Source organism: Metopolophium dirhodum, chromosome 3 (assembly GCF_019925205.1).
Source record: "Metopolophium dirhodum isolate CAU chromosome 3, ASM1992520v1, whole genome shotgun sequence".
Classification (NCBI taxonomy): Eukaryota; Metazoa; Arthropoda; class Insecta; order Hemiptera; family Aphididae; genus Metopolophium; species Metopolophium dirhodum.
In genome coordinates this window covers 30,359,352-30,385,768 of record NC_083562.1, presented here as the reverse complement: position 1 = coordinate 30,385,768, position 26,417 = coordinate 30,359,352, and the positions used below count along the sequence as shown (strand labels likewise).

Genomic DNA, 26,417 nt, shown 5'->3' with positions numbered 1-26,417 from the left:
TTCCAAACAAAATACATTCGCCGTTTCGGTACTCCCGAAAAACCGATGCCCATGTGCCTCGTACACATTGCGGCAACCCCGAACCCCAAGGATATCTTCCTTCTCAACTCCATATTTTATCTTACAATTTCGGTAGAAGCCCTTAAACCCCTTCCGGCCCGGCACAATGTTTTTCGTGCCAACGTTTTGGACACGGTTCCCGTAACTGTGGCCGCCCACCCAGATGCGTCAAGTGCGCAGGAAATCACTTGGCATCTGAATGCCAAAAAACTCCCGAGCAAACCCCGACATGCTGCAATTGCGGCGGGCCTCATACGGCTAATTTCCGCGGATGCCCACATCTCTTGACGATAAAACCCAAAATCGCACCACCAACAACCAAACTTCAAACCCTGCCGCCGACAACTCAATCTTTTATTCCACCCCCGCCCCCACCAACAACTACAATAAAACCCCAAACCCGCTCGTACGCTGCAGCCATCACCGGCCAAGCGCCCCCACCACCACCAAAACCGACCAGTCCCGAAGCCCCACAAATTAACCTGTCCCTCATTTTAAACCTCCTGACCAACCTCTTAACAGCCATAGTAAACAACCAGGACCCCAAAACCCTGATACAAACAGCAATACAATCATTCTTAACCATACTATCCCCCCAAAATGGATAACTTAAAAATTCTATTTTGGAACTCAAACGGCATTAACCACAAACTTGACGAACTGCGCTCTTTAGCACTAAAACTGAAAACCGACATAATCCTACTTAACGAAACCCACCTAAAACCCTCTGCCAGACTTCACATTCCTAACTTTTTTACGTACAGGAACGACCTGCCGCCCGTGCGGGGCTCGCCCGCCCACGGAGGCACGGCCGTTCTCGTCAACTGACGTATCGTCCACCAACCAGTTACCCTAAACACAACCATCCAAACCTCTTCCATCCTCGTACAACTCAACGGCCACGAAGTACTTATTTCAGCCGTATACAAACCACCCGGAACCCTACTAACGACAAACGACCTCGACCTTTTGACAAAGAGTGCCGAATGGCAAATTTCGGCAGGCGACTTCAACGCCAAACATCCGCTGTGGTATAGCCACACGACCGTGTCCTCTTTGACCACGCACAACAATCGGACTACTATGTAACTGCTCCCTCTTCTCCCACACATTTCCCGACATGCACACGATACAGACCTGAAATACTCGACATCGCCCTCGTACGACTACCCTATCAAACCCAAATCATTAACCTCAACGAACTATCTTCCGACCACAACCCCATTCTTCTAGATACACTCTGCACTCCGATCTCTTCTTCACCACCAGTTACGAATCGGTTTATTAACTGGAAAAAATACACGACAACTCTCGCGAACTTACCGAACTCAACCACTCAACCGACCAACGACCGTGAGTCTATCGACCTGGCAATCGAAAACCTCACAAAACATATCCAACAAGCGGTTGAATCCAGCGTATACGTACCGACACGCAAACACCCGTCCACTGTAGTACCAGACTACATTAAACTGGAAATACAAGACAAAAACCGTATACGCCGCGAATGGCAAATAAACCGCGACCCGACAATTAAACGACAACTAAACGCCAAAATATCTCTCATACGTACCTTACTCGCAACGCACAATACTGACCAATGGGACATCTTTCTTAACTCACTAGACCACCAAGACGGTTCAATATACAAACTCAACAAATGTCTCTTACACAAACGTCCAGCATCTCACCCACTAACCGGCCCCGACGGCCAAGTTTTTCCGGCCAACGAACGAGCAGAGCTGATAGCCGACTCGCTCGAACGTCAATTTCAAACAAACCCCGGCCCCGACTTACCAGACGTAACCGCTCACTCCCAGTACCTACAAGGCCTTGACATCACCCGATCTAACCTCTTTACCACTCCCGGCCAGAAACAAGACATAATTCGCAACCTTCGCAAAAAGAAAGCCCCAGGTGACGACCTCATCACCAACACGGCTCTTAAATTCCTACCGAACAACGTTATACTGTCCCTTACTCGGATCATCAACAGCGCCTTCAGAATCTGCTACTTTCCCCTTGCCTGGAAAAAAGCAGTCATCATCTCCATTCCCAAACCTGGCAAAGACCATAAACAACCCGAAAACTATAGACCAATCGCCCTCCTCTCCTCCCTGTCCAAAATTTACGAACGACTCATCCTCACCCACCTACAAGACAAACTCAAAAACAAAATCCGTCCCGAACAGTTCGCCTTCAGACCCGAACACTCGACCACACTACAACTGACCAAACTCACCCACCAACTGAGCGAAAACTTTAACAACGACTTAAACACTGCTTCCGTCTTCCTCGACGTGGAGAAAGCCTTCGACCGCGTCTGGCACGAAGGCCTACTCTACAAACTCTCCAAACTCAACATCTCGTTAGAAATCGTAAAAATCATCCAATCCTTTCTCACCAACCGTACTTTTACCACTAAAATCGAACACTCCTTCTCTACTACCAGACACGTACTCGCAGGAGTCCCTCAGGGCTCCTGTCTCTCACCGACGCTATACTTGACGTACATTAACGACATTCCAACGACTCCTAAAGCCAACCTCTCACTCTTCGCTGACGACACGATGTTCTTTACTAGTAATAAAAACCCCAAACGTGCAACCATTCAACTACAACACCAACTCAACCTCGCGTCCAACTGGTTCCGCAGGTGGCGAATCAAAATAAACCCGACCAAAACAGTAGGCGTCTTCTTCGGGCGTTCTAATACAACCCACATTCCACCTCTAACCATCGATAACCAACCCGTTAACTGGTCAAAACAGGCCAAATACCTAGGCGTCACGATTGGACGTAAACTTACATTCAACCAACACATTCAAGACGTAACCAAAAAAGCTACCCGCGTCCGTGGTATGCTTTACCCCTTACTTAACCGTACTAGTCCCGTTCCGCTGAAAACAAAACTTAACATACTTAAACTCTACGTGACCCCTATACTTACATATGCTGGCTCTTCCTGGGCACCCTTTATCGGCCCCTCCCATTGGAGACGTATTGAATCCGTCCAAAACATCGGCATACGCACGATAACCGGTATGCCCACTATCGTTAGAAACTCGGCCCTTTTAAAATCAGCCAACTTCAAATCTATCCAAAATTCCATTTGCTCTCAATCAAAAACAATGTTCTACAAAAACTCTTTTTCCGAATACGATCATATCCGCCTCTTAGGTAAAACCCACTCCCCTCCAGCCACCAAACGTTTACTCAAACCATACCCATTAAATTGGACTGACTAACATAACTGAACCTACCAATCAACCCCAAAATCCATCCACTAGTAGAGGCACAAGCCTGGAATAGTAAACGGCATAGCCACCCCTCCCAAAGCAAAGCAAAGTTCGAACCACATCAGTCGTCCGACATCCACGTTTTGCACACCAACCCAGAACAATCTAATCCAGCAGCGCAAATCTACCGGCGGAAAGGCGCCCAGGAAACAGTTGGCCACCAAAGCCGCACGTAAGAGCGCACCCGCCACCGGAGGAGTGAAAAAACCACATCGTTACCGTCCGGGAACCGTTGCCCTCCGTGAAATCCGTCGTTATCAGAAGAGCACAGAACTTTTGATCCGCAAATTGCCGTTCCAACGTCTAGTGCGCGAGATCGCCCAGGACTTCAAGACCGACCTGCGTTTCCAGAGCTCCGCGGTCATGGCGTTGCAAAAAGCTAGCGAGGCATACTTGGTAGGTCTGTTCGAAGACACCAATCTTTGCGCGATCCACGCCAAGCGTGTCACCATCATGCCAAAGGACATCCAGTTGGCCCGTCGTATCCGCGGTGAACGTGCTTAACTTGATCATTATTAGTTATTATATCTTAAAAAGGCCCTTTTCAGGGCCACCAAAATGAACGCATATTCTGAATATGAAATGAATAATAATTGTTAATGATATGCTAGTAGTCGAATTTTGAAGTAATGATATTGTGTACGATTTATCAATTTTCAAAAAAAAAAACTGGCAAGTGCTGTATGGCTCAGATGAATGATGTCACTCATCGTCAACGATTATGATATTATTAGATTCTGAACGAAGCGATGGATGTATTGGTTTTACAACGGTATGTGTGCGTGTTCTTTTAGTGAATGTTCAATATTTATAGCCCAGGATTGATACATTTTTCCCAGACAGCAATTTAAAAATAATGTTTTTAAATAGTTATAATATTTAAAACTTAAAAGACCCGCCGCAATGCCAAAACTGTTGGGAATCGAATAATTCAACAGTGTGACAATAACCACGCGACGTATAAAACATACATTTATAATACACGACACTACCAATTGACTATCATCCGTTGATTTGTAGATACTTTTGTTCCCCGCTTTCTGGGGAAGTTTGATAAATAGGTACGCTATTTACCATATAAACATTGGACATTGTTTTGAATACATTTTTATTACTGATAATCGATCAATAAACAATAATTATCCAGGATTCTCAGTGTTTATATGGCTTCAATTACGTAAGATACCGATTCACGATTGTACCTAATTAAAAACTCGAAAGACCCATGATGACATTGTATACGGGTAATATGGTATATGATCAAGTATAGCTCACTCGGTCGCTCATGTGTTAATATTAATATTTTCATTACCACAGATCGACCGACTACAACAATAATATAAAATAATTAGTATTTATAGCATTTTCAATAATATAATTTGATAAATATTAAAGATCCCTAGCCACGATATTTTTATGACCATTTAAAGTTTAAATTTTGACAACATTTTCAAAATATTATATAATTTCCAATTTTTCCCACACAGCAGTTTTATTTTTATTTTTTATTATTATTTATTTAAGTAATTTACAATCTATACAACATTATGTACAATGAGCAAATAGGATATTTGATATAATATAAAGTAACAAAATTTAACAGTTGTGGGCGGGCACTCAGCAGCACCACCCGACCGAGAACATTTTAGATGTCGTGGTTTTTTTTTTTTTTTTTTATTTTAGTAAGTCTCTAGGCCACTGTTTTTTGAGTCTTCTAATTACATTGCCAGGAAGTGAGGTGGAAGAAAGTTGCTTTATTAATGGATTACTGTGAGTGTTTAAGTTGGAGTGAAATTTAGAGTAATGGGCTTTTCCTAATTGATTGAGTGTAGGAATTTTTAGGTCTTTGTGAAGATTATTGTTTGTGAAGTTTTATATTTATAGAAGTTTAAAATAAGATTTGAAAATTAAAAATAATGTGAACAGAAATTTTCAAACGAGTTTTTATAATATATCATTCGAATGTTATGATTATGTTCCATCTTAGGAAGAAATTTATAACTATTAATTTTTTGAAAACATCAAAAGTTTAATTTTAAACTTCAACAATAAATGTAAAACCCGTAATGTCAATAATGCTAACGACAGTAAGTATTTTAATTATTTTTCTTAAATCTAAATGAAAAAAATATTATTAGATGACTCTAATAACATTTATCAATGATCCAGACGATCCAGTTCCATTATCTGATTCATCAAAAGGAGGTAAAAGAAAATTTTAAGTTTTGCTTTTTGACTTTTTTTATGTTGTTCGAAACTACTCATTCCTATCTGTTATTTTGTAAAATACATGCAATATAATTATCATCATTTGTACTCCACACAATAAACTTGTTAGTTGTCACTAAGTTTTCTTCTTTTACTACCCAACATAATTTGAAATATACCAACCTTCCTTTTTTTTTAGATAGTGTTTGTCGAGAACCAAATGCCGTTTGTTCATATGTGAAAGGTAAGTATAAATATTTTAGTTTGTTTTATAAAAATGTATTAAATTGTTCATTGTTTTGTGTGGATATTTTATGCTAAAAAAAGAAAATAAATTTGAGTCATCGTCAACTTTGAATTTGCAAGAAGATAACACTATCGCAGATATTAAAATATTAGTTTTAAAATATTACTGTTTTTCTGTCTTTCTGTTTATAATGTCTGTATTTAGTGTTATATTAAAATATTATTTATTTACATAGTTAATTAATAGTTGTGATTTAATCCTAAATAGTTAATAGTTGGCTAGACTTTTTAAAAGAAAATTAAAGATAAAATGTATTTCCAAATTTTAAAAGGTTTTAATACATTTTGCCACTACTAATACCTGTCACGAGCTGTAGCTGTGAGAGAATATTTTCTAAACTACCTATTGTAAAATAAAAACTTCGAAGTACAATGTTGCTAGAAAGACTGGAATCCTTTTTATTATTGTTCGTTGAACAAGAAAAATTAATGAATGTTCAGATTGAAAAAGTGATTGATGAATTAAAATCTAGAATAATGAAAGGGAGCACAGATTAGTATCATAACTTATAATTTTATAAATTACGTTTATTGACTAATAAGTATTTAAAAATTAAATTGTAATTGTTAAAAATTATTTAATTGCATTTCCTGTGTGAAAACTTGTTTAAAAAAAAAAAAAATAGCTATTCATTTTTGGTGTTGACAAATATAAAATGTACCTTTTAGTTATAAAATGTGCTTAAACTGTACCTTAAAACAAAAACTATATAGAAATATGTGCTGCACCTCATCGGGAGCTCTGCGCACGCCTGACGATCATTTATAGAATTTATAGCGATACTTCTCCAGGAAACAGCTTATCGTTGACGACTGATGCCACGATGGTATTATTGTGACTAAATGTCTAAATATAAGCATATTTATATTAAGGTAAAGACAAATGTACGTACAAATAAATCTTATTTAAAAGATCGAATCAATTTTTATTAAAAAACTTAAATATTACAAACATTTTATGTTTATTTAATATATCATGAAATTTTGAAATACTAACAGTTAGTGGTTACCAAGGTGACGAGTGCGTTATCATTGTTATATTGTAGCGATGTACTTTTATAATTTAAACAAAATGTATAAGGAAAGAAGTTACAAGCGGAGGAAGATGCGGCAGGTGCAACGTAGGTACAATATTATATCGATAATGGCGGATTCTAGTTTATAGCAACCATATTTTATAAATAATAAATATAAAACGTTTGTAGCGTTAATATAATTATCTATAACTAGGTATACACATGCCGTATACATACATACATACATATAACCTACCTATACGATTTAACAAAGGATACGATGAGCGGTGATGCCGACGACAAAATTAAAGAAGACAACGAATGCCGTACAATGAGGTATTATGAAAGTTATTATGTGTGCAACTGTGCACGATAATAATAATAATATGATAAATTATACTTATTTAGGTAGTAGGTATACTTACCCGTCATTCGTCGTTATACCTACGAGTAAGTAAGGTTCTTCTCGTCGCAAACATAGCGACGCCTTAAACTAGCTGTTTTACTAAATAGGTGTTATTGTAGTTATGTATCATAATATACCCAGTGGCAGATTTTCAACATTTTTCTGGGGGTCCTAAAAAATAATATGTATTTTAAATGTATTATTTTTATTTTTATAAAATCAATTAATTAATTATATCATATGAATATATCAGTGTCGGGGGGGGGGGGTCCAGACTCCCTGGGCCCTCCGTAAATCCGCCACTGCATATACCTATATTTTATATTGTAATATGTAATAACTACAATTATTCAATATTATTTTCATTTTTCGGTCTTTGCTGCCACAGACCGAAACTGAAATACTCGATGTCGTACTGCCCGTCCATGTCTAGGCCTTTGGACTTCAGCGTAAAAGGTCCCGTCCCGATTTACATACACAAAAAACAGAAAGTTCTCACCGGTTGTTCGTACATCGAACTCAAGTTGCAAAAACACTCAAAGGTGAGTATTTCCATCATTTTTATTATATTAATATTTAGGTGTTTTGTAGTTAATTTGTATTCATACCTATATGGCTACCTTTATATAATATTATAATAGTTTATACAAGTATTAAGATGCAGGCTAAACAACTTTGTAGTGAAACTACTGAAGAAACTTAATTTACCAAATATAAAAAATAAATATATTTTCATTAAATTGTAATGTTTTGACGAACATTATCACTTTAACAGTGTAGTTTTTTTTATTGTATACACTATAAATTATAGTTAGGCACACTTTTATTTTATACACTTTTTTATTTTTATTTATTCATCAATATGTTTAGAAAAGTCATACATTCATTCAGCTAGTTACATGATAGAAAATTCAAAATACGATTTAACTGTTCAAAAACATGATTCATGAGTAGTAATCCCAGCAAGTTGCAATTCTAGCATACGGGTAAAATAAATAAGACCAATTTATACCAATTTATATACCTATAGTACCTAAATCAGTAGTTACTTAAGTTACTGCATATAATATGTTATAATTAGCTAGGGCTGTGAATTCAATGAATTAAAACACCTTGGCAAATAAAATCAAAATCTCAACAAAACATGCAGTAAGTAAAAAACGAACTTTAAGTATATATACTATTGATACTTATGAACCATAATTTAAAAAATATAATTATCTATAAAGTATAACATATTTTATATTCAAGATAATATTAATTATATACGACGTGCAAAACGTGTAAAATATTTATAAGACGTAAAATAAAACTATTTTATAGAATTAGTGCAAAAAGTTTTAACTTATATTATAATATACAATAATATTATAGCATAACATATAAATGGTTGAAAACCACTGATTGTCGCACGTACTCACACTGACATAAATAGGTACCTATATGAAAATACGTATTTTTACAACATTGGTGCGGACCCTATGATTTGAGAACCCCCGATCTACGACCTAAATACCTAATATTCTATATTTTGGATCACATACAGGTGGGCGAGATAACGTTCAGAAACTATTACACAGCCAGCGTGAGCGTGCTACTGTTGAAATCGAATACACTGCAAGGACCGCCGATGGGGTCGAGAAACTGGGAGGTGGGCATCAAGAACCGAACTCTGATGAACCAGCCGCACTGCGAGAACGGCGCCCAAGACTATTTCTCGCTGTTCTCCACCGAGGTACGGGTAAAATGAGAAAAAGAGTCAACAGACACGATAACTCGAATTCCTTTATGGAGGTCAACATTGTTATAATATTATACCCGGTCGGCAGTCACCCCTGCACGTATTTCATAAAACTTTTTTTATTTTATTTCATTATATTAGGTAGGTACCTACCCATCTATATTCGAAGTTTTTACTTGATTTTGAAAAATTTGTCTTAGTTATCTTGAATAACACATATCACGAACTCGAAGCGATATTTTATCCCCCTTCAACTTCAAGTTAACAGCTATCGCAATTCGATTGTAAAATATTATAATTTTTAATATGCTGGAAAGAAGACTTAATTTTGTGATAGGATGGACGGAGGTGTAGTGGCGGATGTCCCATGGTCAATAGACAAGGAGTTTAATCTCGTGCGATACTTCTTTGAATGTTATGAACAAGATTCGGGAGTCGAGACTTGTTATACCTGCAGTTAAAATCAATAAAATAATATGCTCATAAAAACGATTAGATACCACCTATCTATTTTAGTAGGTATTTAATTCATTCATACGAATTTTACATTTATAACTTAGTTCAACGTTATTCATTTTTTCATAAATTTAAATTATGATAACTATCCATTGTTCTAAACAAAAATAAAAGTTAAATATGTCTATTTGAATCAAATTCCTTTAGAATGTCACTGCACTATTTGTTTTTTCCCTATTTAGCATTCTATAGCCAACGCACAACATAGGCACTACGTATCATAAAGGTGATTAAAACACATTTACGAAAAATCTTTTATTTTTGTTTTGAATTCCTACCTAGAATCTTTTATAAAGATTATTATAGAGAATAATATTATTGAGTATTTAACATATCAATTTGACTAAATATTGCCTGGAAACAATTTAATATTCATTTAAATGAGCAATGATTTTTTTTTTATTTTAAAGTCGAATAAAAATAATATATACAAACGTTGGCATATTGTTAACACATTATTCTCAATAAATTTTATGATTAGAGATTTTACTCTAAAATTACTCAAATCTTAAATAAAATGATTTTATCTAAATGCGTTTTGTCTATGTTGCACATGAGTCTGAGATAGAAAACAAATATTGCATTGACAACCTCTTAAAATATAAAATTGCTTAAACTAGGTTTATATTATACAATATACCTACTCATGAACTCTACTCTACTATATTCTGAAACACAAATTTATATTTTATACTTCACTCTATGTTTTGCTACAATTTGTATCGATATGCAAATTATATATACCCTGACCACGGTTATGAATTAGGGTTCGAAAGTTTATGACCTTAAAACAATTAAAAATAAAGGCTCAGAAAAAATCGCTCAGAATTTAATATGACCTAAAAAAAACAATCAGTTATTAGTCAGAACTGAGGAAATGAAATAATAGACAAGGGGTGGGTGTTTTAAATGATTTTTCGAATACACCTTAATTTTTAAACAGTTGAGGGGATGCAAATTTCTAAACACTTTTTGGGAAATTTAGACGCATTTACTACGTTGGTACATTTTTATACTCGTATAGTCGTATATAATATAGGCGTGGAACAACGTTTCAAAGCTTAAAATCATACTCAGACAACCGTCGCCAATGTGTAAGACGTTCCACTTGGAAGAAATCAAGCTGTATGCCGACGTGCCCAGGTTTGGCCGGCCGTTTTTTGAGGTGAGTCGCTGCCACCATAAGAATAAGTACACAGGGGTTTGTTTGATTCCTTGAGAAATTAATTTTTTTTTAAATTTGTTTCCCAAGCAAAAACTACCACCTTATCTGATTCATAACACCACTGCAGCCATTTCGTGGAGACCAAGTACAAAGACCTACAATGAGGTGCAATTTGCGCATAGACCAGACACAAATAATAAGGTACCTACATACAACAATAAATCGATATTTAAATAAAATTTGATTTTTGTTTTTTCAAGACTCAATGTCTTGGTTATGTAGTTGAACAAGTGCCAAACAATTATGACAGTTCAAAAATAATGTAAGTAGGGAACCTTAAGAATAAGATTCCCGTCATCTAACAAAATAACCATAAATACGTTATTTACACAAGAACAAAAATAATAAAAACTTACTCTTTTCATTTATTGCAAAAGTATATTATTATAAGATAATAATAATGATGATTGTACATTTTCAATTATTACAGAAAAATATATATATATATATTATATAAACTTATGTATTATAATAAGAATTTCTATGATATATGACTAAATTATTACAAGTAAAAAGAATTGTATAATAATAAATTACGATCTTATATCATCTTTAAAATAAAGCTCTATTTTAGATACAAGACACATCAGAATTTTTGTTTAACACCCCAAAATAAAATAAGTTGAAGAGTATTTTCTTATTATATAATATTTTTTTGTAATAATTTAACACACAAAAAAAAATTCACAAGAACAGATTAAAAAATCATTGATTTTTATGGCTCTTCAAAATACATTTTTGAGATTAAAAATCCCTCAGACTTGCAATTAAATTCGTCAATAATTTAATAAAAATTGCTTACACGATCATCAAATGAGCTTTAAAATGTATCACAGGTTTATCACTTGACAAAAAAAATCTGTTGTATATTGTTAAAATTAAAATTCAAATATTGTAACAGTTGATTAGAAGAAGATTGAATTTCAAATAAATAGATATGTATAAATTTTGCATTTTATTTAATTATCTATTTTAGTTATTAGGGATGGGTCGAACTCAAAATGTCTGTAATTAATTCAACTACAAATAGAACCAATACCTAATGAAGACAGTTTTTTCTATTAATGTATTATGGACACAATATACTGCTATGATAAAAAAATATGCATAGATAATACAGGAATTTTCTTTTTTAAAACTTCCAATAATTCAATACATTTATAATATTTATTTTAGTATTTCTATCTGAAAACTATGGTCAATTTCTTTTATTTATAGTAAACTTTATCTGGTATCCGGTTAATACTGATAAAATAATACTCTTGTAACTGTAAGTACGTCGAGAAATTAAAGCACAATTTGAAATGTAGTTAAAAAATATCTTATGTACACATACGAAAATAACATTATGCGAGGACTGTAAAGAACATTATGATTAAGACTGGTTTATGATGTTGAATATGTCTGACGTCCAGCCAACTCTAGTAAGTATCTATCCGGGTGGTCTAACCATTCTTTAGATGTCATTTTTAATTTTCGGGTCTTCTCGGCCTCTTTGATTTGCCAATTCTTTATATCCAACTGCACTTCTCTAAAATATTAAACAAATTTATCATATGAAATTAACATTATAACTAGAATTAGTGAATAATGAATATGTATTTATTTTAATTTATCAAAAGTATAGCCACTTGTCAGATAATTAAAAGATATTAACAAAAATACATTTATTGACAAGTACAAAAATTATTATAAAAATTATCATAAATACCTATTTTTTGGTGAACCACAACCCCATACTTCAACGCTTTCTAACTTGTATGGTATGCCACAGTGTGTTACATGTTGAAACGAGTCATCAACTTCAATTGATGGTTTTCTCGGGTCATTACCAGCTCTGATGCCCTTTGGGTATCCACGTATGGTTGTGTTCAAATACATAGATTTTGGACCACCTTAATGAAATTGGATGGTATTATAAAGAGTTTTAATTTTAAGTTACCGTGGTACTTACGGTTGATTACTTTGTAATTAGGTAATAATTGCAAAATGATGGTGTCATCTCCACCCCAGTACTGGTGTGACTCCCGCCATTCGGATGTGCCTCCCATACAAAATAAGACGCCATCATCACCTCGCAAGAACGTTAATGTTGGCCCCCGATAACTCAGCACGTGGTGTAAAAACCTATAAAAAAAAGATTATACTTCTAAATTATTTAAATGAGCCGCACACAAACGTCATATTTTAACGTTGTATGTAAAGCACAATGTGAAAAACAGATACATTTTGAAATAGTATAAAATATTCATAATAGTTTACTTGGAAATAATTACCTATTACTTCCGATACCATGTTGATTGCTGTTGTACAATAGTGTCCAATGTGATGGACAAGAAAAGTCCAACTGTAATAGAAATATAAAACATAAAAGCTCGGATGCTTTCAGCTTGTTTTCTATTACCAATTTAATAATAACTACCCATTTATTGCCTAAAACTGCCTAGCTAATAATTACACACACTTAATTCAATTTGTTATTCCTATTAGTTATGCCATTAATGATGTATGATATTTAGGTGGTGATCCTATATACAGTTTATGCACTCTCATTTAATTAATGTCGTTTTCACAGTTCCACACCTACTGGGGCTTCAGCCTATAACTAGCATTTAATACTTCTGCTATGCCAATTAAAAAAACTCATTAAACTCTTTAAATTTACTTTTGTTTTTTTTCCACACTCAATTAGCACCATTTGATCTTGAATTGTACTGTAAAAATATATTCAAGAGAAAACGTGTTACAATTCAGTATTGAATGATATATTAATTCATTATCAAAAAACTTATTTATGTCTGCTACATGATATAATATTTTCTAGTGTATGATGAAATTGGAGTGAAATGTAAACAATTACAGAAGATATCTTTCAAATTGTTATCTACTCTCAGAATACTTTTTAATTAATACATACTTATCTGATAAAAATGACTCAAGTCGCCTTGAAATAGGTAAATATGCTGATTCATGTGTGTGTGTGTACCTACCTACTTCGTAGTAACTCCTAACGAACACAATAGAATACACGAATGACCCAAATTGGGCGAAATACGTCTTCGTTATTTGTTCCTTTGTTTATTTATAAAGCTACGATCGTCCACTTCTCACATCCCACCATCACAATCAACCTAACAATAAAAGTACTATTCATTTTATAAAAATAATAATAATACGAACATTTAATTGGCAAACCGACACGATTGTTTAGCCACACCCCCTTTGTCTATTTTATAACGTTTTCACTTTTAATATTGATCTCGATCACAAAATACGTATCATTTATCGAGATCCAATAAAAACAATAAAAAAAACAAAATAAAACAAAACAATACGGTCAATAATTGTGAAAAATACCTATCTACTTACAAATAGATACAATTTACATTAGGCAGGTAAGTAGGTATGTAAAATGTAAAAATAGTACTAACTAAATTATGTTGTTTTTACGCACGTGCGTGTTTTGGTAAAATAAGCTATTTATAAATTAAAAGATCGTTGCATTTAGGTACAACACTTCACGACCGAAATATTACAGTCATTGGACCATTAAGAAGTGCCAAAATAAATTTTAAATTTCAAACTTGAAACTAATCAGGTAGCAAAATCGTCAAAATGTTCCTTAATATATGTGTTTTCCCAAGAACCATGTTTTTAAATATAGTTAGAATAATGTATTACCTTTTTTTTTTTCTGTTAAATCGAGGACCGGAGGGGGAACCTCGTTAGCATTACTTCCCCTAATGTATTACCTAACTATATTGTTTCAAATTTTTTAATTCTATTAAAATACATATAAAAAAAATCCTGGCAGATAACATAGGCAATGTGTTAGGTATTTAGATATTATGAACTCCTCGATGCAGGATTGCGATATATGTGGTGATATTATATTAAATTTAAATTAAGAAAATAAAAGTTTTTCCGTAGCACGTATATTAATAAATATTCACAAATATAAACAGCCGTATTTTGTTTAAGATTAATACAATAATATGACGATAATGAAATATATTATTAAAGTTTTTCAACTAAAAGCTTGTTGGTATAATCGTATCATTATTATTTGAAACCTAGAACAAAAATTAATTAATATCTAAACGTCACCCTAGAGCTCGTTATTTTAGAATACCGTAGATACCGCCATATCGATAATTAACAAATACTAGATACCAGAATCAAAAATTGAAATACCGCGAGCCTTATATAAAGTTGTTCTAAAATAGTATTTACGCTAAAAAGTATGTTTCTTAAATTATTATCTAATTATAGACTATAATAATTAAAAGTCATTAATATTAAATTACTATAAGTTTCGAAAAATGTGTATTATTATGCGTTTTTTGTTAACCTACTGGCTACTTCCTAGCTGAAAAATGTCTCTATTTTATCTATACGCTATTTAGCTATTGACACTACATAATTTATTAAATAAACTGAAAATCGTGATTGGAAAATCATTTATGTATGATTTGAATACATTTACTTATCAAGGACAATCGACATTGACCTTAACCGCTCAATAGTATCATGGTCACATTTATAACTGGGCACTGGCTTAAATTACGTTTCTTTATTCGAATAAAATATATATTTTATTTTAAATATAAAGTTGATGAATTGTTTACGGTCATGTTTTTTTTTTATATAGGTACAATAAAAAAAATTTATCGTCAAAGAATATTAAGAGTAAATACGTAGGAATGTGCGTATTATTACGAAATAGAATTAATAAATAATTTGAGGGACAAACCTAAAAAATGTTTGATTCATATTATTCAAGGGTTAATTGAAAAACTTTAGAAACAGTAGATAGCAAGTGTAGACGCAAAATCCGCATTTTGCATTCAGTAGAACCAATTTTGTATTGTTAGATATAATATTAAAGTGAACTGACCTATTAATTATTATAAAGTGTTTGTACTTTCGTTTTTCTACAATATTTGAATTTTTAAACGAGTATGAGTATGTAAAATATTACAGAATAAAAAGATTATAATTTGCTTAAAAATTACAAAATTCAAAAAAACAAACGATTAAAACATAGATAATTTTCTTACCTTTAAGTTTCATAATGAGTCAAAGTAAATTCACTCTATTAGTCTTCATAGCATTTAAAGTAAACAATGCAAAATTGGTTCTGCTGTAGCCTGCAATTCTGAATGCAAATTTGCTATTGTACGTTGGAGAATATGTCACGAAATGTTAAAATGTAATATTAAAGTATAGTACTTCGTACTTACTGCCTATCAATTATTTTCGAAATCCATATCAAAGCCATTTTACGGAAATCAAGAAAATAAAAAATCATTTAGGTATAATAAAAACAAATTGAAATAAACTATTTATGTTGAAATAGCGGAGTCAATTAAAATATTATTTATCACAGTGTATACAAAGGTAATAATAATCAATTTAAAAAAAAAAATTTTATTGTTAGTTCGATTTTTGAGTGATTATTTTAGGTACACATATAGGTAACACATATACCTACTATGATAAGTGTTATCATAAGTCCATTATTATTTAAGAATAATATTTAAGATAAAAAATTATAATATTAAGTAACTTTCACTCATAAATATCTACAAAAACGAGAATGTAATAAACTTTGATATGAAATTTTATTAAGAATAACTTCAAAATTGTTTTAAAATTGAACAAAAAAATATGATAACTACCAAGAAATATATAAAAATATATGATCACAATAATATAGCTCGCTTGTATTCAATATATTATTATTATACAAAGATTGAGCAAATCAATTAGAGCTTATACAAAATTATTTGAAAATTTAACATACCGAATGTAACTTATCGACCTTAAAGTCAAATTAGTAATGAATGCAAAATAATTGATTTATTTTCTTCATATTTTTACAGTTACTAAAACTGGTTTTAAAAGTAGGGTTGCCAACTATTAGTGACTTTTTTTGTTTGAATATAAAATGTTACGTACATTATTTCAGATTCAATATACAACTGGTTCAATATACTAAATGTGAAATTGAAAAACTACTGTTACATAATTTACAATGTACTTACACTTTTCAAAGAAAATAAAAATTAAAACAAGAGAATTTTAACTCATTGAACTAATAAAAACGATAAAAAATGGTTTTTAATAATATATTATTGGTTAATGAAAACATATATTTTTATTTTTTCAATCATCTAATGTGTTTTAAATATTTAATACAATCATTTTGTATAGGAAAATGTATTATTTGAAGATTACATCAGAAATGTCCTAATATCTATATATTATAATATAATGTATTAAGAGGATGTCAACGCACTATTTGTTTTCTCTTTCTAGCCAACGAGCAACACAGACAAAACGCATTTACGCAGAATCATTTTTATATGTTTTTAAGTAATCTTAGAGTTAGTAAAATCACCCATTACAAAAAAGATAGAGAATAATATTTTTGAGGGAATGACATATCGATTTGTCTAAATATTGTCTCAAAACAATTTAAACATAATTTAAATTTACAACAATTTATTGTTTATTTTGAAAGTTGAATACAAAGTCAAACAACAATCAAATATAAAATGTAAAATAATATTTTCTATCTCTTTTGAAATGAGTGAAATTACTCTAAGATTACTTAAAAGCATAGAAAAAATGATTCTGCGTTAATGCGTTTTGTCTAGGTTACGCGTGGACCAGAGAGAGAAAACAAATAGTGCGCTGACATCCTCTTAAATGATAATATTAACTTGAACCGGTACCTATATTTATTTAATTATTTGTTATTTGATTTTAATTGTAAAATGTTTATTGAATGATGGTTTTATAGAATTCATTAAAAATTCAAATTTTATGAAAAACAAAAAGAATTTAAGTGATCAGGAAAACTTTAAATATTAAATTTTAGTTAACAGTATGTGTGAATTATGGCAAAGCAAAGTGATGATGAAATATAATATTAGGTATGCTAATTTTGTTAATAAAACAATTTACCTATTACACAATTAATATTTTTTCATTTTATTATAACTTTATGATAAAATAATTGTATATTTAAATAGGGATAAAAAATCTCAGAGAATGTACTTGCTTGTTATATTATTAATTTTGAATCAAAAAAATGCCCCCCCCCCCCCCAAAAAAAAAAGAGTTAAAATATTAATTAAAAACTTACAAATTTTGATAAGAAGTTTTGGGTGTTGAAACAATTTGGTGTTGGTTTGGAATGCAAAATTGGTTGAGTATATAATGCTGGTAATGTTGTAGATAATATCCACACTTGAGACAATGGCAATAATGGATTTTTTTCGGTTTTGAACAAATTTTCTTGTTCCAAAACTGGTGTTGTCAATTCGAGATCCTGTAATAAAATAGAATCAATTAATATTTAATTAAATCACAAACAATTCAGTAAAATTTACTCACATTAGGTTCGTTTTCCTAATGAGGTAATAACAAAATAGAATCATATTCAAAATTATTAAATTGTTTTCCCTGCATAGAAATTAATTATAGTTATTTAAATAACAGTATATACTTACATTAGGTTTGGAATATGGGCACTTTTCAATAACGGATCTGTAACCAGTGGATAAGATGTGGACAATATACCGATGAAGTAGGACAATTAACCGTGGGCAATGTTGAAGTATCCAATTGGTCAAGTATCCCACTTTTAGTGTTAATTTTTTATGAAACTAAAAATTAACTTAAATTAACATGCATAAATGTAAATTAAGCAAAATAACTCACTGCAGAATCAACAACAGATTGGACAGTCTTAAATATATAACGACATGACTGAGGGCCTTCAGGATAATGATCCATCGCAAGTTTATAAACAGCTATGAGTAGATCTCGAAATTGGTCTTGATCAATTTCTTCTTTTCCATCAGCATACATCTAACAATCAGTAATAGTAAAAAAAAAGAATATTCTCTGCAGATCGGGAAAGCTATACAAACATTTATACCATATCAAATTTGAAAGCAATATAATATTATACCATAAATTTATTTTAAGCACATTTTTAGCAATTTGAAAAGAACTGCAAATATAACAAGTATGCCTAGCTTAATTTTGCTAAATAACTCAATAAAATTATGTATTTATGTGCCATAAATACTGACATAAAAATAAAACTCTACAGAATTTATAGCAAATGCAGGGTTTTGTACCCAAATTAACCGGAATCCATAACAGCCCCAAAAATCAGAATACAAAAAACCCGTATCCTGGACAAAAAGTCTGGTTTGATAAAAGTTGAACAAAATATCAGGATTCATCTTTTTACTGCCAGATAGAATGTCCAAAAAAACAAAATATTCTATTCTATTACATTACATTTTCATTAATAATTATTATATATTATATTATACATAATATACAGGTACCTGTAAATATATTTTATATATATTTAATATTAATTTTAAAAATGTAATAAGTTTTCTTATACAATATTCAAATAAATATAAAGTACCATATAAAAATTTAAAATAATGGTCAATATAAATTTAAGTTCAAAAATATAAACCTTTTGGCTTTTGGCATTTACAAATATTATAAACAATTTATAAAAAAAACAGTAAATACAATATCGACTCTACAATAATAATCAAAATTATATTGACCATTATTTTGAATAATAAGTAATTTACAATGAATAATTTTCAAATAAAATATATTAATATTGCATAAAAAAATTACATTTTTTAAATGAATATTAAATATATATTATATTATACCTATTAATTATTAATATAACTATAAATAAAAATTTAATAGAATATTTTGTATTTTTAGACAATTTGTCAAAAAATAAAAAACTGAGCCCAGACTTTTTGTCCAACTTTTTTCATATAGGATTAAATTTGAAAAGAAAAAAAATTATAAGACACCTGTTTTCATATACCTAATGTAGTTATATTATTGAATTACATTTTAAAAACCACGGATATCATTTACACATATTACTATGTATCAATTTACAAAAACATATTAATTATGTAGGTATATTGTAGTTTTTAATTTGTAAACAAAACCTTCACTCCTGACAGAATATCTAATGTTAAAACTCACATAGATAGATATTATTCCTCATTGAATATCAATAGCATCAGGATATTTAATCAAATCACCAGATTTTTTTTTTCAGGTATAGACATTTAAACAATTATTATAAAAACAAATACATTTTTAACTAATTATTAGATAATATAGATAAAAATATTATCATCAATATATTTATTGAATGAATAAATTTAAATAATAAATTGAGTATATAAATTATAAAATAATTAGCTAACTTAACAATTATTATATAATGACCGATTATAGTTTTTTAACAAGAACATAGGACCTATTAAGTAACAATAAACATTCCATAGACCTTAGTTTATCTTAAATAATATAAGACTTAAGTCCTAATATATCTTTATAAATAATTTATAATTTATACACATTCATAAATAAATAAAAATTAGTAGCATACAATATATTATAAATTATAATACAACTGCTACTACAATGAATTTAAAAAATAATGTGTACTAAAAATTATGAATATCGGTATAGCTTTGTTTTTTTTTTTAATATTTAAAAAAACTTCTAAATATGTAATATTATATTTTAACATATTTTATAATATACCATAGTATCTTCAGCATAGATATAAAATTATATAATTTAAATTAACTTTTATCATTATATTAAATAATTATACCTACTTTGCAAGCAATAATTTATATATTTAACCAATTTAGATGTGAAATCCATACAATAATAGTTATATTTTAATATTGCAATAAATAACATACATCTATTTAATTATTAAATATCAAATGACAAATATATAATATTGAAGTACCAATAAATTTTGTAATATTTTAAAGTATAAAAAAATATATCTTTAATCAACACGTCTGTTGTTCATATATATTAATAAAATATGTTTATAAATACAATGGTATGTATCATAACCATAAGACATTAAATTATTTTCTTTAAATACCTTATAAAATAAAGATTAAGGCCTATGAGCTAATGCATTATGTATTAAACCTATTAAATATATGACTGTTTTAGCATATTAACTTGTCAGCACAAATACTATAGAAATAAATCATTAAATTATAACGTGATAATAACAAAAAATAAATCCAATATACTATGATGATTGGAATTATCAGTTTTCTATAGAGTTCAATTAATAAAAAATTCTATGGTATTGGTAGTAATGAATCATTCATTATCATTTATCATCGACAAACTGAACAAAGTATATAGAGGTTAAAACCGATAGATTTTAAAATTGGCAAGGGCAATTATCTATTAACAGTACCTAGTAAGTATTTTAAAATAAAAAAGTAAAAAAAAAAACCAAAAATCCGGACATTTACAAAGACATATATAAATTAGATTTTAGTTTAGAAATTAATATCAACGACTAATATTTTTATGAGATCCTAATGCCACAATTGAGATAGTATGATAATATAAATGATGATGATGCTTCAACATTGTAGACTGCCTTGCCACTTATTGTAATGGTCTATGATTGGCTTGGCTGATAATTTAAAATAAACAAAAAACTAAAGGCTAAACTCAGTTTTATCTTATATTGGCACAAACACAAATGCAAATTAGAATATCTGTTTCGTAAACCATAGCCGACTAAGTATTCTAGTTGTTAAGATGACATTAAGAACTAAAATTAAAGTAGGTAACTTTTAATAGACTGGTGAACTATATACGGACCAAAAATGTACTGTTAATGTTATAAATACTTCAACTAAATAAAAACTTTCTAAATCACAATAGATAACTTAGAACTTTAGTGAACCTGTGTATCCATTAAATCAGAAGTTCAAAAACTGTTTAGTTTTGAAATATTTATATATTCTATACAAATATTCAAATAAATGGAACAGTATTTTCCCTGTAACAACATATATTTTATATTGATATTTGAATTTAATTTTAACATTGATCATCATCCGAGACAATTACAAGCGTACTAATGTCATGACTAAAAGTTATCGCAAAGATAGCAACCAAAAATGACAGAAAAATGTTATTAGTATGTTGTAGATCACCAAACGGCCCGTACCGTGAATAATTTGGGAACCTTACGTTTAAATGGATTGCCATATTTAGAAATGTTAAATTCAATTTAAACCTACATTTTAACCTCATTGTATGGTGTAGGTAGGTATAAGGTATAATATACCTATAATAATGTAAATAATTAAACCATACAAAAGTACTCATAAACAAAATCTAAAACACTGACTTATTAATTGTTGAACAAAATATGATACAAAAATAACTTATTTATTTTATAAAATATATATTGAACTATTATACTATTATATTTATTTTATTTAATATTTTAATTTATATTATTAATTATTAACTTTCATTTAATTTAAATTAATATTACAATAGAAACAAACTTTTTTGTTATATTCAACAGTTAAATTGTATTTTTTTATTTAGTACTTTTAATATTTCAATGAGATGGATTATTAATTTAATTATTATCTACCGATTACAAACATAAAATTATTAAGACTCGCTCACCATGACGTACATCAATACTTGGCGGTCATCAGCCAAAACACTCAGCAAACGTTCAGTTTGGGCTTTAAAGTTTGAATAACTAATTACATGGGAAGAAGCAGGACCACCAGATGAAGTTACCAGAAATGCAAAAAGTTTGCGAGCCATTTCAGGGTATTGTGGAAACAAGTATCGCTTAAAAAAATATTTAAAGATACATAATTAAAATTAAAATAAAATATATACCTAAGACTATATTAATTATAGTTGTAAAAAACTAAAAATAGTTATGAATTATATTGGTAATCATCTAATAAATTAAAAAAACTAGATAAGTACCTTAAATACACCACAGCCTATTCCATTAATTGAATCTTCTTCTAAACTCTTTTGAATCAATAACTGAAACAAAAATTAAAACATTTAAGGTAGGTACCTAAATTAGTATAAATTAAATATTATTTAACAATCTTATAGATTAAAATATTTTATACATAGAATAACATAGGATAACAACTAAAAGTATGAAATAAACAGACAAATTTCCTAATAGTCCACTATTGGTACAAGTATAGGTACAACAAATAACATAAGTTTGTATTAAAAATATTTCAATAGCTTGTACCTATTAGGTTATGTTATAAGTTATAACTTAATAAGTCTCAAAATATAAAATACATACAAAAGTTAAACAATATCAGAAATATTACTTTTAAAATTATAAGTATTTTTAGGTATAATTTTTTTTTTTCTTTGTTGTATTTTTCATATTCAATTGTTGATATTATATTATGTTCCTATTCTGGATTGTAGTTTGAGTCATAACTTGTATTTAACTGGAATTGAGGTCAAAGTAAAAACATACAGTACTTAATTATACTGGACTGGTGATAATTCTATAAACGATGTAGTTAAAATTTATTATTGTCTATCTATATTTATAAAATATTAGCTATGTATAATAGTCACATCTAACAATTCATTACATCTAATATCATATGCTATTTATAATTTATAACTTTGATACCTACCTAATTTAAAATATTATTTTAAATTTTTCTTGGGTATTTAATAAACCAAAATGTTAAATAAGTAATTACAGTTGTTTCTTAATTAAGAACACAATATCATTAATATAAATTTAAAAAAAAACCAACAAAAATCAATTAAATAATAACTTAAGAGGATGTCACACCCGCATGTTTGCGCGGGACAACTTTTCTCGCACCATATTTGTTGTATAATTACCAAATTTTCACAACACATAAAGAAGAACTTTAACTGTGCACAGCATGCACTTTTTTTTTAATAACACTATCCAATCATTTTTTATAAGCAAATGATAAAAAAATAAAAATATAAAATGTTTAGAAGCAAATAACTTTTAATGTATTTATGTTATCTAAAAAATGGGCACGCTGTTGTATAGATAATTTTTCACCCTATATGTTCAGAAATTTTGGAGCCACTACTACAAACACAGAAAGATAAAAGTTGTCCCGCGCAAAACAGTTTTTGCAGGTTTTTGCTATGTTGTACATTTGTAAGACGGAGACAACACATGCATGTGTGACATCCTCTTAATAAAACTGGCACACATCGATTTCACCTAAATTAAAAAAAGGTTGGTTTTTGTTTCTGCCAAATCATTTTTCTTCCAAAATTATCATTTGAGATTTGAGAACTACTAGTCTTGTCATTATTCTGGTTAGTGTGATCAAATTTCAATGATAGTTTTTACAAAACACCAAAATATTGTTAATCAATCCATGGACATTTGAACGAACAGTTTTATATTAAAATTTTAATTTCAAGCACCTATTTACACTAATGAGATTATAATATATAAACAGAACAAATAAGCAGTTCTAAATAATATATTGAAAAACTAAAAAAAAAAAATTATTCAAAACGAAATAATTAATAGGCATCTATGTCAACTGCAATAAATATAGCATAAAAAACTAAAAATATACCGATACATATGGATTTTTTAAAACAGTACCAAGTACCTACATATACCTACGTATACCTAGATTTGGCATAAATGAAAATCAAACCTTTTTTCACTTCAGCTCCCAATAATATAGTAATAACAAACAAGTATAATAGGCAGGTAAATACTAGGTATTTGGAATGACTAATCGAGTTGAAAACTGAAAATTCTATGAAATAAATGGTTATGCTTTTTAAAATTACCTTCAATAGGTAGTTATGACTTATGCTACTGATATAGAAATAAATAATAAATCATAACTACCTATTCATAATACCTATACTATTCTGGTTCTTTATAAGTTTTGTAACACAAAAACAGTGAATATTATGTTAACTATAAATAGGTGTTCATATATAACTAGTTTAGGCCATAGTACAAATCGGCTGTTTGAATCATTAAACCATAATGCTTAATCTCGAAAACTCAATAATTACAAAAAACTTACTACCTAGGTACCTACTTACCTAAAATTGTGATTAATTACCTAAAATTACATAACATAATTCCTAATGGACTTAACTAGGTATCTACATTTTGTTAGTATTTTATTTTATACGTTAAAAATACAATTTAATACTTTACCTATCTACCTAATCAATGTTCATTCATGAGATACTAGTAAATCTAGAAGTAAATCAAGATTGAATTTATAGTAGGTTTAACGAATATAATATAAACAATGAATTTAATAGATACAAATAAAATGTTTGATGAGTATTGCAAAATTGAATGAGTCACATAGGTATTATCGAACAATATAAATACATAATATTATATCTCGATGATATTAGATATATTAGACAACAGACAGGTACCTATGAGAATAAAAAAAAAATGGAATACCTTTCCAAGTTTCTCCATTGGTAACATGCCGAGCGTTGGGTCCTTGTTGAGTGAATTAATCCTGGCAGAGTGTAATTGTTCCTTGTGATTTAAATTGAAACTGTTATGATTGCCCATTTTTATGATTTTTATTTATTGATATTTGTGTTGTTAATATTTGATTTGAATTTTTATTTATTGATATTTGTGTTGTTAATATTTGATTTGAATTTGCAACGAGCAAAAATACTTAGGAGTTGGTATGTGTTGTATTCGCACACGTACTTGACACAAACTAGTTAAAAATGAAGAGACGAACAAAAAACGAAATAAATTATAATTTTCAAACCAACGAAAAGGAGGACTTGTGGCCGTCCGAGTTGCAACCGAGCACCGCGGAGACCAGATATTAAAAATGTTTATTGTTGAACATTGTTGTTGTTGTTGTTGTGCGGGGTGGTAAGTAGGTATAAGCAAATATAACAAGTGTATAGCGCCTATCGTGTCGGTTTCGCGTTCAGGAGAGGAAAATCGTGTGAAGATCGCGGACCGCGGCCGGGCGTTATCGTCGCGAACGGACAGCGGACAATCGGCGTCGAATCGCACCACCGCGTCGTGGACGAAATTAATTGTCGTCGTCGTCGACAAATGTGATATTGATTTTGACGTGCGCCATCGGGAATCGGAACAAACACGACACACAAGGACGCACTGTTTGAACGTCGACGTGACGGGGTGAAAAAAGAAAATAATGATTCAAGTAGAAGGTAGTCGGAAGATGATTGTAATAATAATAATAATAATAATAATAGTATTATATCATTACAAGTCTACCTACGACCAAGAGTGGTAATAAAGAGGACGATAAAACATAACGAAAACGAACACAGGTAATACAGCGAGCGAGAGCGGACTCGACGGGCGACGAGCAACAGCAGCGCTGCGGTTGGCCTCAGCTCACCGCTGACGTTTCAACAACCGTATTGGAAATCTTTTTACGAAATGGGCCGCTAAGGTTGTGCAGGAATGAGTGACGGGTCACGGGGGGAGTGAGAGTGAGAGAGTGATAAAGTCACCGCCGTCGAGAGTTGGCGTGCGAGCGCAATAGAAAATGAAAACCCAATGTACTCTCCTACCACCACCGTTTTTTTTTACACATTAAATTTTACTATTCTTTCCCCTTCCTCTAACAGAACAGGCTCGCGCATTTTACACCATAAGCGCTGCAGCGAGCGCCGAGCAGCTGTCTAACGACCACTGACAACCTGACATGATTTGAAA

General features: G+C 30.4%; 3 protein-coding genes across 6 annotated transcripts; 2 read left to right on the top strand and 1 right to left on the bottom strand.

The window, feature by feature from the left end:
• Window positions 1-1,046: 1,046 nt before the first annotated feature.
• Window positions 1,047-3,863, top strand: LOC132940624 (histone H3-like). The gene is made up of 2 exons (XM_061008342.1): window positions 1,047-1,091; window positions 3,474-3,863. Exons 1-2 carry the CDS (start codon window positions 1,047-1,049, stop codon window positions 3,861-3,863), a joined length of 435 nt encoding a protein of 144 aa, XP_060864325.1.
• Window positions 3,864-6,974: 3,111 nt separating this feature from the next.
• LOC132940327 (uncharacterized) lies at window positions 6,975-11,381 on the top strand. Of its 3 annotated transcripts, XM_061007853.1 has the most exons (7): window positions 6,975-6,994; window positions 7,104-7,225; window positions 7,684-7,837; window positions 8,842-9,030; window positions 10,592-10,717; window positions 10,805-10,918; window positions 10,978-11,381. In XM_061007853.1, the coding sequence occupies exons 2-7, from the start codon at window positions 7,170-7,172 to the stop codon at window positions 11,041-11,043; spliced, it is 705 nt and encodes a 234-aa protein (XP_060863836.1). In that variant the 5' UTR covers window positions 6,975-6,994; window positions 7,104-7,169; the 3' UTR covers window positions 11,044-11,381. The 3 variants fall into 3 exon arrangements, with proteins under 3 accessions (XP_060863836.1, XP_060863837.1, XP_060863838.1); XM_061007854.1 differs by lacking the exon at window positions 6,975-6,994 and having other exon boundaries at window positions 7,080-7,225; XM_061007855.1 differs by lacking the exons at window positions 6,975-6,994; window positions 7,104-7,225 and adding an exon at window positions 7,343-7,402.
• Window positions 11,382-11,889: 508 nt separating this feature from the next.
• On the bottom strand, window positions 11,890-26,144 carry LOC132940326 (uncharacterized). 2 transcript variants are annotated; one of them, XM_061007850.1, is made up of 11 exons: window positions 25,158-26,144; window positions 22,655-22,717; window positions 22,337-22,510; window positions 18,509-18,658; window positions 18,298-18,453; window positions 18,182-18,196; window positions 17,931-18,116; window positions 13,054-13,124; window positions 12,732-12,904; window positions 12,489-12,672; window positions 11,890-12,308 (listed from the first exon to the last, which is right to left on the bottom strand). In XM_061007850.1, the coding sequence occupies exons 1-11, from the start codon at window positions 25,272-25,274 to the stop codon at window positions 12,164-12,166; spliced, it is 1,434 nt and encodes a 477-aa protein (XP_060863833.1). In that variant the 5' UTR covers window positions 25,275-26,144; the 3' UTR covers window positions 11,890-12,163. The 2 variants fall into 2 exon arrangements, with proteins under 2 accessions (XP_060863833.1, XP_060863834.1); XM_061007851.1 differs by lacking the exon at window positions 18,182-18,196 and having other exon boundaries at window positions 25,158-26,139.
• Window positions 26,145-26,417: the final 273 nt, after the last annotated feature.

Excerpts from the sequence above, each read along its gene's own strand:
- LOC132940624 (XM_061008342.1), top strand. The coding sequence starts at position 1,047 with ATGGCAAATTTCGGCAGGCGACTTCAACGCCAAACATCCGCTGTG. Across the intron at positions 1,092-3,473 it reads AACGCCAAACATCCGCTGTG|CAGCGCAAATCTACCGGCGG; the intron begins GTATAGCCACAC and ends AATCTAATCCAG.
- LOC132940327 (XM_061007853.1), top strand. The coding sequence starts at position 7,170 with ATGAGCGGTGATGCCGACGACAAAATTAAAGAAGACAACGAATGCCGT. Across the intron at positions 9,031-10,591 it reads TCTCGCTGTTCTCCACCGAG|GCGTGGAACAACGTTTCAAA; the intron begins GTACGGGTAAAA and ends TATATAATATAG. Across the intron at positions 10,718-10,804 it reads TTGGCCGGCCGTTTTTTGAG|CAAAAACTACCACCTTATCT; the intron begins GTGAGTCGCTGC and ends TTGTTTCCCAAG.
- LOC132940326 (XM_061007850.1), bottom strand. The coding sequence starts at position 25,274 with ATGGGCAATCATAACAGTTTCAATTTAAATCACAAGGAACAATTACAC. Across the intron at positions 12,673-12,731 it reads TAATTACAAAGTAATCAACC|GTGGTCCAAAATCTATGTAT; the intron begins GTAAGTACCACG and ends AATTTCATTAAG. Across the intron at positions 12,309-12,488 it reads TGTGGTTCACCAAAAAATAG|AGAAGTGCAGTTGGATATAA; the intron begins GTATTTATGATA and ends TTAATATTTTAG.